Source organism: Python bivittatus, unplaced genomic scaffold (assembly GCF_059951505.1).
Source record: "Python bivittatus isolate LINGU-HERP-01145 unplaced genomic scaffold, Pbiv_v1 ctg000850_np1212, whole genome shotgun sequence".
Lineage (NCBI taxonomy): Eukaryota > Metazoa > Chordata > Lepidosauria > Squamata > Pythonidae > Python > Python bivittatus.
The window spans coordinates 13431940-13447447 of NW_028277112.1; the positions used below are offsets into that span (position 1 = coordinate 13431940).

At 35.2% G+C, this 15508-nt stretch overlaps 1 protein-coding gene across 5 annotated transcripts in view; it reads right to left on the reverse strand.

Moving 5' to 3' along the window:
* The window catches only part of ARB2A (ARB2 cotranscriptional regulator A), a 278187-nt gene that overhangs the window by 110283 nt on the left and 152396 nt on the right, over nt 1–15508 (reverse strand). For all 5 annotated transcript variants that reach the window (XM_088130004.1, XM_088130005.1, XM_088130002.1 and 2 more), the window contains one exon: nt 15383–15502. In XM_088130004.1, the coding sequence (XP_087986130.1) occupies nt 15383–15502 (120 nt within the window). The remainder of the gene's footprint in view (nt 1–15382; nt 15503–15508) is intronic.

Sequence of the window (15508 nt, forward strand, 5' to 3'; positions counted from 1 at the left end):
TGGCTTTTCCTATTACATTCATTATTCATATAGAAAAGAGGATAGGCACTTTTTAGGTATTATATTGCTTTCTTGAGGAATATGAGCATTGTGACTTTGAGAGGCCATTTTCTAAAGATCCTAATAGCCAAATGACATCTTGGGAAATGTTATGCTCATGGTGTATTTGCATAATAATGAAGGTATCGTATATATAAGGCCAGAACTGCACTTACCCAAATTTTTATTCAAATAATGAGAATTCTTTCTTTCCCTGAAACAGGGTACTCTCTAAATTAAAATCCATTATTTGTTTCAAAAAGATGACCCAAAACTAGAATATAGATGACATATAAATTCTTTGATATAGATTTATAGCCTACTTTTCATGCCTATTGTAAGCATGAAACAGTCAACGATAAGGTATTTTCTAAATGGAGAATTAGATGCATACATTTCTTCATGTTTCAGTGTATACATTTGTAAAGTCTTTGGTTCTGATTGAATGAAGAATTTTAGGAGATATAACATGAACAATATTTTTTAAATCATTCTGTAAAATATCAAAGCAATCTCAAACATCATGTATCATAAAGCAGACAAATTAAAAATTAAAAGGCATGTTTTACTTCATTATATTTACAATTCAATGGATTCCAGAGCCTGTCAGGTATGAACATATTCTCTTGAATAACACAAAAGCCTATGAGGTTAATTATATTATTTGTTTTGTTTTTATATACTTTTAAGTGATATTACATAAAACATTTTTTGCAAGAGGATCTGCAGGCAAACATGGAATCTAGTGTTCAATAATTTTAAGATTAGAAAACATGAAGATGATTTTATAATCAGGAGGGAACTATATGACATGATGGTTGCTGTATTTGGTGTAGTAATTTATAATATCATAACAAATTTCAAGACACATCAGTTCCTTGTTTTTTCAGTAATAGGAACTGCTGTGCCAAAATAAATAAAACTCCAGTTATAACTATGTTTCTTTTGAACAAATACTATTTTTATGAATTATGGTTTAAATGTTGTTATAAAAAATATTCACCGAATACTAATTCATGGAATTGCTTTAATATATTTCATTGATATAGTGGGATTACTCTGAAGTAAAGATACAAATAATAATGCAAGAAAATTTAGGCCAATTAATTCTGGGGTAAGATTTCAGTATAAATTTTAAGTATAGAAAAATATTGTTGAAAATATTTTCTTATTCTAGCCAACATATAGCTAAATTTCTCATTTATTTTATATCCATATATTACTGACAGCAGTAGACTTGTGCATAACCATTGTACGCTCAAGCCAATTTGAAGTAAGAGTAATATTTCAAACTAAAGAATTCAGTGTTACCAAGGGATTTAAAAGCTTAGGATCATACACCAACATAAAAAGATGTATGTATAGGTTTCTAAATATTTAAAAAGTATGCTGGGTTTTTCTTCCTAAAAGGCAAATATATTACTTCAGAATAAAATAGAAATGAAAAAGTGGTATATGTCCTGACAGCTAAATACATTTATTTTAAACTAATTCAGAGTATAGTACACCAGACTGAAGAAAGCTGTCCAAAGGAGAAGAGAGATAGATGTTCTATCAACAGGAAAAAAAAACTGTACTCAAAAATAATCTCGGAATAAAATTGAGACATCTGCAGTAAAGTTTCACCTTCTCCCTAGAATATTTGAGATGAAGTCAGTATAACACTGTCTTCCAAGAAAAGGCAAAGTGATCAATGCAAGAACACATCAGACTCTCTTGGACAGGCCAATCAATGCAAGAAAGAACCTTGCCCAGGGCCTTATGCAAATAGAAGCACGTCCTACAACCTAGGGAGGGAACATGCGCACTAGATCAATGGAATCTGAAAAACCTTACAGCTATATCAGCCTCAGACAGTAAATATATAATGATGAATCCTTCACGTTTTAGAACTCTTAAACTAGGTTATTTTCCCCAGCTAGGTAAAAATGACTGGAGATCTATATCTGGCAAGTTCAACTCAAACGTTAAAAAATAATAATGAAATTTCATTACTCTTAGCTTCAGCAAGACTGACATGATTTTTTTAATAAAAATGATTAGGATTTAAATCATCTGATTTTTTTTTTTACACACTCTGCATTTAAAATAAATCAAATCTTTAATTCTGTTGTTGGAAATGTACATTTCTTATACTCTGGACAGTATCTGTAATCCCAATTATAAAGGGTTTTTTCACTAAGATCTTATATACAAGAAAGTACATTGTTTATTTTTCTTTTAATAAATGAAAAACATTTAATATAGCATGATTTATTAAACATGTTTGCAAAGCAGTTTCTAGCTCCAGTTGTATATGCAGTTCTGCAGAAATATGCTTTTAAATGTAGATTCACTGAAAAGAATAGGGGAAATACTAATAAAGAAAACTTCTTTTGAAGACTTCTAAACAGTGAATTTCAAATGATAATTCATTTTGGGGAAAAAACTCTAAGATAAATATTTTTTATTTCAGAATTAACATTTATAAATTTCATAGAATGGACATCGACATACAGTATATTCTCTTCTATTGGTAAAGGACATTGAATATAGTATTATACAGCATAGTGTTAAATTACATAACATCATAACACAAGGAAAGAAGGCAGGAACTAGCCCTATATTGTGGCCAAAAGATCATCCAAGTGGTGGAGATAATTAAAAACCAACCTGAATTGGGTTCAAAACATCGGAAGTCTGTCAGATCTCCCCTCATCCCACCCTAACTTAGAGCTTGCTTTGTAGCATATCGCTGTTCTGTCGGGGACTGAAGGTGGTGTAACTGAGAACTGTCTTTGCTATATCTATGCTTCACACTTTGGGGGGCTGTATTGCTGGTATATTTCAGCTAGCATTGCCCTGGCAGGGCACTTTCTCCAGCAGATCTCTTTTTCAGTAGATCAGACCAGCCAGCAGAATGTATTTCCTGCTAGTAGAAAAGGATTTATGTCACCAGAAGTGTTGAAGTCTTTCACAAGCTTTCAATGAAGACTGGACTGTTAATCAAGACCTTATTAATCAGCACCTTGATAATGGAGCTAGAACATCAGAAACAGAATAATAATACATTATTCTGTCTTCAGGTAAAAATCCCCCATATTAACTAATAAAATTTTAACTTTAATTTATTCAAATTAAAATTACACTGAGATATATTTTAAAAGCATTTATTTGGATAAAACATTTATTTAGGATTAGCAAAACATGTATGACCTGCAAATAGTTGTTCATGATGTGTATGGAAGTATTTAGAATCACTGCTGTGTTAGATCATACTAAAGAAAAATACAGACTTTGACTATTGAGCTTTGAGTTCCAAGTCTTGTTTGCCCAGATTAAAAGATCTGAAGCACCAGTTTCAGGATATAATTATAGCCAAGCAACTCAATTTACAAACTCTTAACCTTTCTTAAAAAATAATAAACATGTTACCCCCCCCCCCAATTTCCAGCATTCCAAAAAATTAAGAACATTATTTATTTTATCCCAGGGCAACATATATTTCAGTGAGGTGCATACTGACTCAAAGTAAAACGGAGAAACATAGAAGCCAGACACACACACGTACACAAATATTCAGAGGCAATGAACAAATCTGGATAACATGCTTATTAGTAAATATGCCTCCCCAAGTAATGCAGCTAGGAATTATTTGTTTTAAGCTTACTAAATTATCTGCAAGATACTTCTAGGCATCAGAGAGCTTCTCTTAAGGAAACCTGTAATTATGGGGATGCTCTCTGGCTAGTTACACCTGAAAGGATTCTGAAGATGACACAGTAAGCTGGAAACAAACGTCCAGCAGCTGTTTCCAAACACACTGTTCAGATGCAAGTGAGCATCTCCATCTGTGATCCAGGCTTATGTATGCCATGTCTGGATGCACCTACATATGGCATTTGTATGGCACACAAAAAAATATTCTTAAAAATTCTCAACTTACCATGAACGGTTAGCATGCTTGCTCATCTGCATGATATTTTAGTGCACCCACCTAATTTTTCCTGCCAATTAAGAATGGCTAAATAACAGCAGAAGCTCCTTTCATGTTTTCTTTAGAGCAATATACAAACCAGAGAGTGTTTGTTAGTTAGAATCCATGGTTTGTTTTAGACCTATTTCCAAGTAAATTCTGCAAGTGTAAGTAAACAAAACATAAACCCGGTTATTGTAGTTTGCTTACATTCCTACATTGCTAAAAGAATCCAAGCAAGAGTGACCACAATGAATGTCAGTTTTTGAAACTTGCCTATACAGTAAGTTCCCTCTTTCCTCTTTTTCTTTGATATATTACTGCATAATATTAAGCAGTTTATGGAAAAAAGTATTTTCATTTTATTTAATCCTAACCAAATACAACCCTGTTTTATCAGAGTTATTTTAATTTCCACCATGTCTGTGACATAAAAGACTTTTCAGTACAAGATTAGAAAGAAAAGCACAAAACACAATGGTATATTTAGCCGTTCGGGTGCTTATGTAGCATTTTTACCAAGCCAGCATTTAGGATCTTTTAAAATGTATTTATATGTTAAATGGTAGATGATAATTGGCATTTACACTATCAACAAGTTTAATAGCCTTTTTTAATAATTTCACTTAAAAACTCTGGATAGCAAAAATATTAACCTGTGAATATACTTTAGGAGCCAGTTTGGTGTAGTGGGTAAGGTATCAGGCTAGAAACTGGGAGACTGTGAGTTCTAGTCCTGCTTTAGGCATGAAGCCAGCTGGGTGGCCTTGGGCCAGTCACTTTCTCTCAGCCCTAGGAAGGAGGCAATGGCAAACCACTTCTGAAATCTTGCCAAGAAAACTGCAGGGACCTGTCTAGGCAGTTGCCAGGAGTCAACACTGACTCGAAAGCACCATATACATGTAAAGTGTATACACACACACACACACACACACACGTAAAGTAATACATATATACACCATACATATATATATACTTTATACTATACACACCATATACATGTAAAGTAATATATATATACTTTACATGTGGACCAGTGTGGAGCATTTATTGTAGTGATTTCTTAAAATTATATATTCTTTTTCATAAATTACCTATGTTCTCCAACAAGCACACGGAGTTCAGGGCTATGTGTATGTACATAATTTCTTATCTGTACAGTCAGTGGCAATTCTGGTTTGCCTCTGATATTCTCCTTACCTTCACAGTCATATTTCTGTTTCACTGCACTACACTTGTGTCCGGCTCAGCCCAAGAACGACGACGAAACAGTTCAGTCCAGTACAGTTCCTTTATCTGCTTATACCCTCTAGACAGAATCTTGCCAGAGTAACTCTACACTACAGCAACTAATGGATATACCCCGTGATACTCTAGGGAGTGGCTAGTCTAAACCTCTTCTTGTCACGGTCTTGCTGCAGACTGAAAAAGTGCTTGCCTTGTCCCCCTTTCTGGAATGCACTACCTCCCTCCTGACAGCCTTGATCTCCCATGCCAGTCTCCTCCTTGCAGATACCTTCCATTACAACTTGCCTGCTAATGTGTCAATTACATTACAATTTCAGTTACAAATACAGGTAGTCCTTGCTTAACAACTGCCCTATTTAGGGACCTTTCAAAGTTACAACAGCTCTGAAAAAGTAACTTTATGACCAGTCCTCACACTGACGATGATCGCAGTGTCCCCATGGTCATGTGATTGAAATTTGGGTGCTTTGCAATTGGTGGGCATTTATGACCATTGCAGTGTCCCACAGTCACATGATTGCCATTTGCACTCTTCATAGCCAGCTTCTGACAAGCAAAGTCAATGGAGAAGCCGGCAGTAAAATCACAGGTCGCAGTCACGTGATGTCTCACTTAATGACTGCAGCAGAACTGATGCTGTAAGTCTAGTGCAGTCATATGATGTTTCACTTAACAACCACATTACTTAGCAACAGAGTTGCTGGTCCCAATTGTGATCATTAAGCAAGGGCCATGTGTACTTCTCATTAAAGAAGTGAAAGTGGATTGTTCAGCAGTTTTATCATTGGGATATAACAAGAAGGGACCATACACATGTAACATATGAAACTGCAGCATCATGGCCACATTTGATTGTAGTGCTAGGCCATGTTTATTGCTACAGGAATGATTCCATTTGGCTGTAAGGAAATCAGAAGCATTTGCTCCCTGTTTTGAATTAACTATGACTTGTCTTTAATTGCAAACTGGGTAAAATTATGATTAAGTTTAATTATGGTCTGTCCAACTGGGCCAATGTAAAAGTACAGCTTACATTAATTCACTTATACTACTGGAGAAAGGATGAGCAAGCCTATTTAGTCTAAATCTTATTCATGCTTATCCCTGCATGCTAATTTTTGGTTTAGTGATAGCATAAACAAGATTATCATTAGCCTTGTTCAGAAGTTAACAGACTGTAGCCAGGCCCAATTCTCTTTCTGGACAGCAACTCCATCATTGCTTACTTATTTGAAAGCATAGGTAATAACCTAAGCTGCATTAGGCCTGGGGAAAAGTGGGATGGTTCAGAAGTAAGAAGCTCTCACACACACGTTCAGGATTTTGCACAGGATCTTTTTGGTATTACCTCTGTAATAATATTACTTCTTCTTTTCGCAATATTATTCATCTGCACAATTCCTTTACTACATACAGCAAGGGTGACACATTGAAATATTTCAGCTGTTCTATTTTCCATTCAGTGCTTGGTTTGTAAAGTCAGAATTTTTTGGAGTTTAAGCCTGATACCAGATGGATACTGTAAGTTAATTTACAAATATTAGATAAAATGGTTAAAACTGCAGGCAGAAAAAAAAAAGATTCCAATACACAGAAAACTTGTATAAAAAATCAAAGCAAGGGTTGGGTTTTTTTTTTTCCTTTTTGGTACCATCTTCGATTTTCAACATTTATCCATTTATTTTTTGTATCAGGAGAATCCTAATGATATAAACCTAGCAGCTAAAATTTGAGGTGGTACAGTCTAGGCCAAGAGTGACCACATCATCTATTATTTCTTAGAATAAACCATACTGTAACTGTGCAGGAAAAGCACTTTGCATTCTCTTCTTATATTCTCGGACTATGTCCTCATATTAAAAACTGGCACCAAGGACTAAGTTCTGTAGAGACACAATTCAGTAAAACTATGCCTGTCTAGGTGCTTCTTTTTCTTAAACTAAAAATGAATCCTGTCTGCAAGAATTTTGCTTTGCACTGTATTCAGAGATTCTCAACTGTAAATTATAGGGAACAAATGTCCATTTTTTCAGAACATTCTGAAAACATTATTTTTGCCCCAAAACTGCATTAGAAGAAAATTGTAATGTTGAAATACTAAACAAATAGGAAATACTTTATAATGAAATAAGTAGAGTTTACTTTTGAGTAAGCATGCTGCAACAGAGGCATCTTCCAAATGACCAAGTGCTCTTCTTAATATATGGACTCATTATATTGTTCATAGAAAGTTTCATATTCTTATTTTAATCCTTCATCTCAGATTTTCCTTCTTAACTGAGGGCTTATCTGCACTGCAACACTTTTGGAGGGCAGGAATGGATAATGGTACCCTGTACTTGCTCTCCCTGCCTACCACAAATGCAGTTTCCAGGCATGTTTTCCTGCTGTGGTTCAAAATGGCGATTTCCTGCTTCTCTTCTCAGATTAAGAAGGGCTGCCCAGTGTGCTTCCTGTGCTTTTGTTTCCATGAAAACCAAGCCCTGCCACAAGACTGGCCACGTTGCAGAAGCAGTATGGCCCTTCACCATTTTTCTTCAGTAAGGCCTCCTGCAGCACCAGTTACAACAGATCATCTCTGTCATAATGCTAATATAACAGTGGTCTGACATGTAGAATGCTTCGGGGTTGAAACCTGTGCATTTAATTTCAGTCTTCTAATTAGTAGAGTTTTTAAAACTGTTATCACAGTTATATCTTACACAACACGCTATAAACATTTTCATATTATATTTATTGGTGATACCAGTTGGCATGCATTTAAAGTCTCATTCAGTTACTTATTTGTAGTTAATGATCTTGAAAAACAGCACATCAGTTATTCTTCAATAAGGACATTCCTGGGCTTTCACACAATATAGTAAAGAATAGACCATATTTAATTTAAATTATAGAATTTAGTCTGCCCCATCAAAATCTCTATCAGCTGCTCCTGTTACCTGACTAAAAAATTACTGACTGATGAATAAAAATGAAGACAGATATGAAAACTTTTAACTCTATTAATTTAGAGAATAGTCTTCAAAGAGTAAACTAATGGAAACCCATAGAAGATGCTATCTTTTGTCACAAAGGAGATGTGTTTTTCTTTATGGTCTCTATCTCATGCTTTCTGTTTTGGTAAAGAGTATGATTAAGGGTTTTTTTTAAGCACTTAAGAAACATTATGAAACTTAAGTACACACAAAGTTAAAACTGAAGTCCAAGAGTAACGCAGAGTGTATTTGTAAAAATGGAAGATCTGAAAAGAGAGGCTAGTTAGTCTGATCAATACTGGGGAACAGATTATAAAAAATCAGTGTGTGTAACTATCATGATAACAATGCAGTTATTAGTAGCCCAGCATTTGTCAAAGATAAAACCTGCTAAACTAGTCTTATTTCTAATTGATTGAAAAGAGTATTGATTAATAATCTTTAATGGAAGTGAGGGAAATTTTTGAGTACAGTATCACAGGACTTTCTCCTGAACCTGATATTCTTCATTTTTCCCCCCATTTTGATAAAATGATAGAAAAAAATCTTTATAACATTTGCCATTGGCACAAATTTAGAGATGTGATACTGCAATAGATAGGAAATGGAAGATTGGACCATAAAGGAAATAATAACTAGCTTAGTACAAGTATATGTGAAAAGAATATTGGCATGATGTATGGTTACAAGTAGTCTGATACCACTACAAGGAATAATGTGACTTTAGGTTGAGGCCTGTTATGGCAAGTGGATGCTTATTGACAACCACAGTGTTGTGAACCTATTCAAACCATAATGACCAAATTAAAAGAAAAAGTAATTTCACTTTACTCTGTACCAGACAGACATCTTGAATACTAATTCCTGACTTAATGCTATTATAGAATCACAGAACTGAAGAGGTCACTCGGACAACCAAGTCCAACCCTGTTTATTGCAGGAATTAAATTAAAACATCATTTACAGATGGTTGTCTAGCCTCCATTTTAACACATCCAATGGAGAATCCACTACTTCTAATTCAAGTCACCTTGAATTGCTAGGAACATTTACTTGGAATCTGCCTTTGTGTACCTTACTCTGGACTGAAACAACAGGTCTTGGCCTTCTTCTGTGAGACATCCTTTCAGATATTCAAAGAATGGGATCATATCCTCATTTTTCTTTCAACTGAAAGCTAAACATTCCAATTCCTTCAATCTTTCTTTGTTGAACTTAGTATTTTTCCTCCTGATAATCTGATGCTGTTCCAGTTTGACTGAATCCTTGGTGAGATTCCTCTTGGAATATTGTATCCAGTTCTTGGCACCATAGCTCAGAGAGGACAGTGACAGATTGGAAGGGATGATGGTGAGGCATCAGAAACCAAGCCTGATATGGAATGGTTATAAGGATATAAGTACATTTAATCTATAGAAGGGATGATTCAGGGAAATTATATAGGTAGTCCTTGCTTAATGATAGTAAGTGGGACCAGAATTTCTGTCGCTAAGCCACCTGCCAATCTGGGGCCCACACTTGCCCTGCTACCTGGGGGCTCCTCAGGAGAAAAAGCAGCAGGAGTGGAAGTGACTTACCAGAGTGACTTGCAACCTTCCCTGCCAGCTTCCCCACTGACTGCTTGTGGGAAGTTGGTAGGGAAGGTTGCAAATGGTGATCACAAGACTGCAGGACACTATAACCATCGTAAGTGTGAGCCAAGCATTCAAATCACAATCACATGACCACTGCAATGGCTAGAACTTCGAGGACCAGTCATAAGTATCACTTGTTCAGTGCTGTCACAACTTTCAATGGTCACTGAACAAATAGTAAGTGAGGACTACTTGTAGTAGTAATATCTGAAGGAGTGGACTTATTTTTTGTTGCTATACAGGGCAGAACTAGAACCAATAGGTTAAGACTATAAGGAAGCATATTTAGTATATATGTTAGTAGGAACTTCCTATCTGTACGATATGTCAGCCAGTGAAATAGGTTGTGACATAAAATGATGAGTTCTCCTTCATCGGAGTCTGGATGATTAGTAGATCCTGCAATGAGCAGGAGGTTGGCCTAGATGCTCTCTTAAGGTTTCCCTCCACAGACCCCACAATATTGTGAATCTGTCCAGCCATATATTCAGCCAAGCTGAAAAGTCAATTCTTGCATGAGGCTTATCCTTTTGCCCCACTAAACCCCAAATAATATACAACTCTGGGGGATTTTGAAACATATTTTTCACCACTTAAGACTTACAAAATACTTTCACGAAAAGAAGCAAGACAGATATAAAGCCATTGTCAATCCAACACCTTCCTGGGACAATATGTAACTACAGATCCCAAAAGCATTAAAAACAAAATGTTGCATGGACGCCCCTGGACAGATGTAACAGTAAATTGGATTTCTACGTTGAATGCTTTCACCAACAAGCTCAAGCCATAGTCATCAATAAATATTCTCCTTATGCAACAATTTCAGCAGGGCGGAAGGAAATGATATTCAAGGTCTCAAGAACAACTATGACATAATCAAAGAAACTGACAAAGGAGGATTAGTTGTAATTAAGAATAAGGTACATTATGCCAAGGAAATTGATAGGCAACTTTCTAACACCATATTCAACCAACTTTTATCTTCAGATCCCAGTGTAATGTATCAGAAAAACCACACAGTCTGATGAAAGAATTTCCTAAGGACATACAAAACTGTATCTACATGGAAATATTCCAGAGCAACAACCTGGCATCTTCTATCTACATCCCCAAATACACAAACCAGGCAACCTGGGCCATCCCCATTGTCCCAAGGATGAAAACAATCATAGCTAGAATATCATGTTTCAAGGACTCTGTATTCAGACCTTATGCCACCAGCACTCCCAGCTATATAAGTGACACCACTGACTTCCTAAGAAAACGGAAATCTATTGGCAACCCCCAAAACAAACACCGTTTTAGCTGCCATGGATGCTGAAGCATTATATAGCAGTATTTTCCACAAACACCCCCCACAAACAGAGTTGTTTGGAGTTGGACAGCATATAAATCAATTATATTAAATTAAATTAACCTTGGGCTTCAAGCTATCAACATAATCATAACTCCAGAGTTGTTCTAAAGTCTGGCAGTGACAAATTGAATAAAACAAATGAATAAGCAAACAAACACAGCATACCTTATCACCAGTCTGTGTGATTTTGTAGTCATCCATAACTATTTTAGCTTTAGCAATAACCTATACCTGCAAATCAGTGACACAGCAATGGAAACATACATGGCTCCATTACACACAAATATCTTCATGGCTCTCCTAGAACAATACTTTCACAACTATTACCCCCGAAACTTTTCCTTTACTTGAGATTCATAACTAACCTATCTATATCTCCCTTCCCCCATCTTTCCCCCCACCTCCCCCCCAATTTAAATCCTATATCACTCAGCCGTTCTATGCATCTAATGAAGTGAAAGCTTATGCCTTTTAATAATATTTGTTAGTTGGGAAGGTCGTGCCAGACTCCTGATTTATTAATAACCCAGGTAATCCTAATCTTCTATTTGTATATTTCTATTTGTCTTTATTAAATTTCATTCTGTTACTTTTAGCTCATTTCTCTAACCTATAAGGATCATTTTGAATTTTATTTCCATTTTCCAGGGTATTAACTATCCCATCCCAATTGTGTATTATCTGCAACTCTGAAAAGCATTCCTTCCACCTCTTCAACCAAGTCATTTATAAACATCTTAAAGAGGAGAGGGCTCAGGACTTAATTTTGTGGCACTCTGCTCAGTGTGTCAGACCAGTTTAATTGTAAAAACTTAATAAACACTATTTGAGTACAATTTCAAAACAGCTACAAATCTATGTAACTGTCATGCTACCTAGGTTTTTCTTAGTTAGTTTGCTAATCAGACTAGCATAGGCTATTCTGCCAAAATGCTTTGCTGAAACCAAGAAATATTATGTCTAAATTCACATTGTCTACTCAGGAAGTACTGTAGTAACATTAGTCTGGCAAGAATCGTTCTTGATAAATCCATGTTGACCTTTGGTAATTAACTTGATAATTATAGCTCTGTTTATGATCTCCTATAGAATTTTCCCAGATACATATATCAGATTGACTGGTCTGTATTTTCTTGGACCTTTTTTTCTCTTGTTAAACATAGGGATAACATTTCTTAAAGATAATACCTGGGGATTTGGCTGGTTTATCAGAAAATTCCTTCAGTGTCCTAAAATGTATTTCATCTGGCCCTAGAGATTTAAGCTCAGTGTAAACAGGTATTCCCTGAGCATGTTTCTTTCTGAATCTTTAATCCTCCCCCTGCACTTGCTCTTCACCATTTTCTGGTGGACATTGTTGCAGAAAACTGTACCAAAATTCAAATTGAGTAGCTCTGCCTTTCCTCTGTTGCCTGTTAACATTAAGTAGCTGATTATTTTCTTTTCTTTGGGACCTATATGAGGAAGCTTCTCTCTGAGTCTCAGTTGTCCTGACACTATCTCAAGTTCCAGACTATCTATACAAACTCTTTCTCAATGCCCGATTTCTCTTTCCCCCTCCTATGTACCCCTGCTTTTTTTTTTTTTTTTTAAATTCAGGTCTTCCTTAAACTTTTTTTTTTTTTAAGTATTATTTGATATGGGGCATTGGAACACTTGTCAATATTTCTGATGTGCAAGAGTCACACTTTTTTAAACTTGTGTTTTATGTAGAGAAAAAAATTCATTTCCTATTAACTATGTCTTTAATTGAAAGTGTTTAAAATATAATCACTGTAGTTTCATTGTTAAGCATATGCTTTATTCGGTAAGCATCTATAGTGCTAAACATTAAGGAGCCAGCAAGTATCTGTTGATTTCTTTTTTCTCTGTCTTTAAAAAAATCAACAGATATTTGCTGGCAGCTTAATCTCTGCCAATCCCTATAAATTTATTGATCCTTTTTCATAGTGTATTTAGACTTGAAACCTACTCTTCTTTCAAATTTATTCTTTAGATCTAGTTTTGCATTGTGATAGATTCGTGATGTGCCAGAGTTATATATTAAACTCTTCTTCCCATGCCCATGCCTCCTGCGGAGACAGCAGACTATAGAAGCTGACCCTTACTGAGACCATCTTGTCTATCTGACAAAGCTCCTTTTTAACTTCTTACTTATTGCTTATTTTCTGCAATGGGGAAAAAAAATTTAGCTCTGCTTGTGATAATTTCACAGGCCCTGAGTACCCTGACCTTAGAAGACCCAAGGTCAGAAGTCAAATTGTGTTCTGAAACATCTGTAAGCATTATATTAAAGAAGAACAAAAGTGAAGAGATATCCACCAGCATGACAAGAGAAACAAGCAAAATGGGAATGACACGTTGGTCATCTGTTAGCCATGCCATCTCAAGCCAAGGGCTGAAAATGGATAGAGGGACAGTAATGAGAGAAACAATTCAAAAAACATTCAGAACTGTTCTTAATCTTGAATCCACAGATAATCATGTTCAGTTATTTTATATGTCTTGCCCACAGATTTTTTATATTACTTAAAAAGATTCAACTAAAATCAAAGATTACAAGAAAGTTTGAAAATCATATGGATCATTTAAAATGCTACTCAATATTTAAACAAAAGGGATTGTATTTCAGTTGCTTGCTGATTAGGCATCATTTCCTGGTTATTAGAAATGTAACAATATAAAAACAGCTAGTCATGTCAGCCAAATCTTTATGTCAGTAATGCAATAATTCCTATTTTTCTATCCGCAATTCATAATACGAACAGCATGCAACATTTTGAAAAGGATAATTTTGTCAAACACTGGAAGCCAAAGTAAACTTAGTCCTCTGAAGTTTTTATTGTTGGCTTTCAGAGTATTTATATACACTTTTAAATGGTTTTGGTATATTAAATGATTTGTTCATTACCAAAAAAACTAGAGTTATTGGATGATGTAGGTGTTGGATAACTAAAAACATATTATGTATTGCCTAGTAGTTCCAGAAACATCCTTTAGTAAAGTCCAGCAAACAAGTCCAGCAGAATCTTCTATTTTCTCTCATTTCATTTCATTTACCATGTAATCAAAGAATAATTGAAAAAAATGTTTTAATGTATAGGATTATCTCTACATCTGCATCTTGAACCAACATCAAAATACAACTGAGTTTTAAAAACTGTATTTTAATTTCTATCCATATAACTGATATATTAATATTAGTAACTATGGCAGTAGTTTCTCTATATTAAAAGTGGAACTTAAATTAAAGCTCTGTGGGCACATATTAAACTTATTGAAGCTGTTTAAACTAACCATCTTGAATATTTTAGAAAGCTTTGCTACTGTTAATGCAAATGATATTTGTCTTATAATTTTTTATATAAGAAAAGAGAGTGGGTATACTGTGTGCCTGTGTAAGAATTTATTGCTTTTACTCTCTAGAAGCACAGAAAGATTCAAATATGACACAGTAGTATGATCAATGAAGCATTAAAAATGTAACAGAAAAGAGAACAGACATTTATATATTTTACATATAATTTTTTATCTTCAGAGCAGGGTGGACATGCTCTGGGTCCCTTCAGTGAAACAGTTCCATCTTGCCTGACTCAGGAGAAGTGGCTCCCATTGCGGCACCTGGCCTGTTGAACAGCCTCCCCCTGGAGATCCAGTTGGCCCTGATCTTGTTGGGCTTCCAGAGGTCTGTAAAACCCTGGCTTTTCCCACAAGTATTATGGCTGGGTTCATTTACGGCCAGGTTCTTCATAGAACCCAATACTGGTGAATGTGTTGATTGAGGATTATGCATAAGGAGTTTTGGCTTTTGTATTTTGTATTCTGCTTATTATATTTGTATTTACATTTATGTTATTTTTATTGTTTTGGATTGTGAGCCACTCAGAGTTATTTGCTTAAGATGGGTGACCACATACATTTCCTGTGTAAATAAATAAGACAAGGGTCTTTTGAATTCAAGTCCAAAATAGAGTGTTAAGATTCACTTTTTTAGTTTATCCAGGTGCTGGACTTTTTCTGGTCAGCAAAGGAACAAAAAATGTATATACTCACAACATAGAAAAGAATCATAGGTGCAAGCACATATATCAGGAAAAAAAGAATATTAAGCCTAATTATTGCAAATGTGTGCGCAAAGCAATATATGGAATCACAAAATGATACAACTTACCAATTCCACAAATGCCAATCCGCCATAACTATGAGCAACAACAAATACATTTTCAGCTGCCGACTGGGAGATAAAATGGTCCCATACATAAACTGCATGTTCTTCAGGGGAGCCATTTTCCTAAAG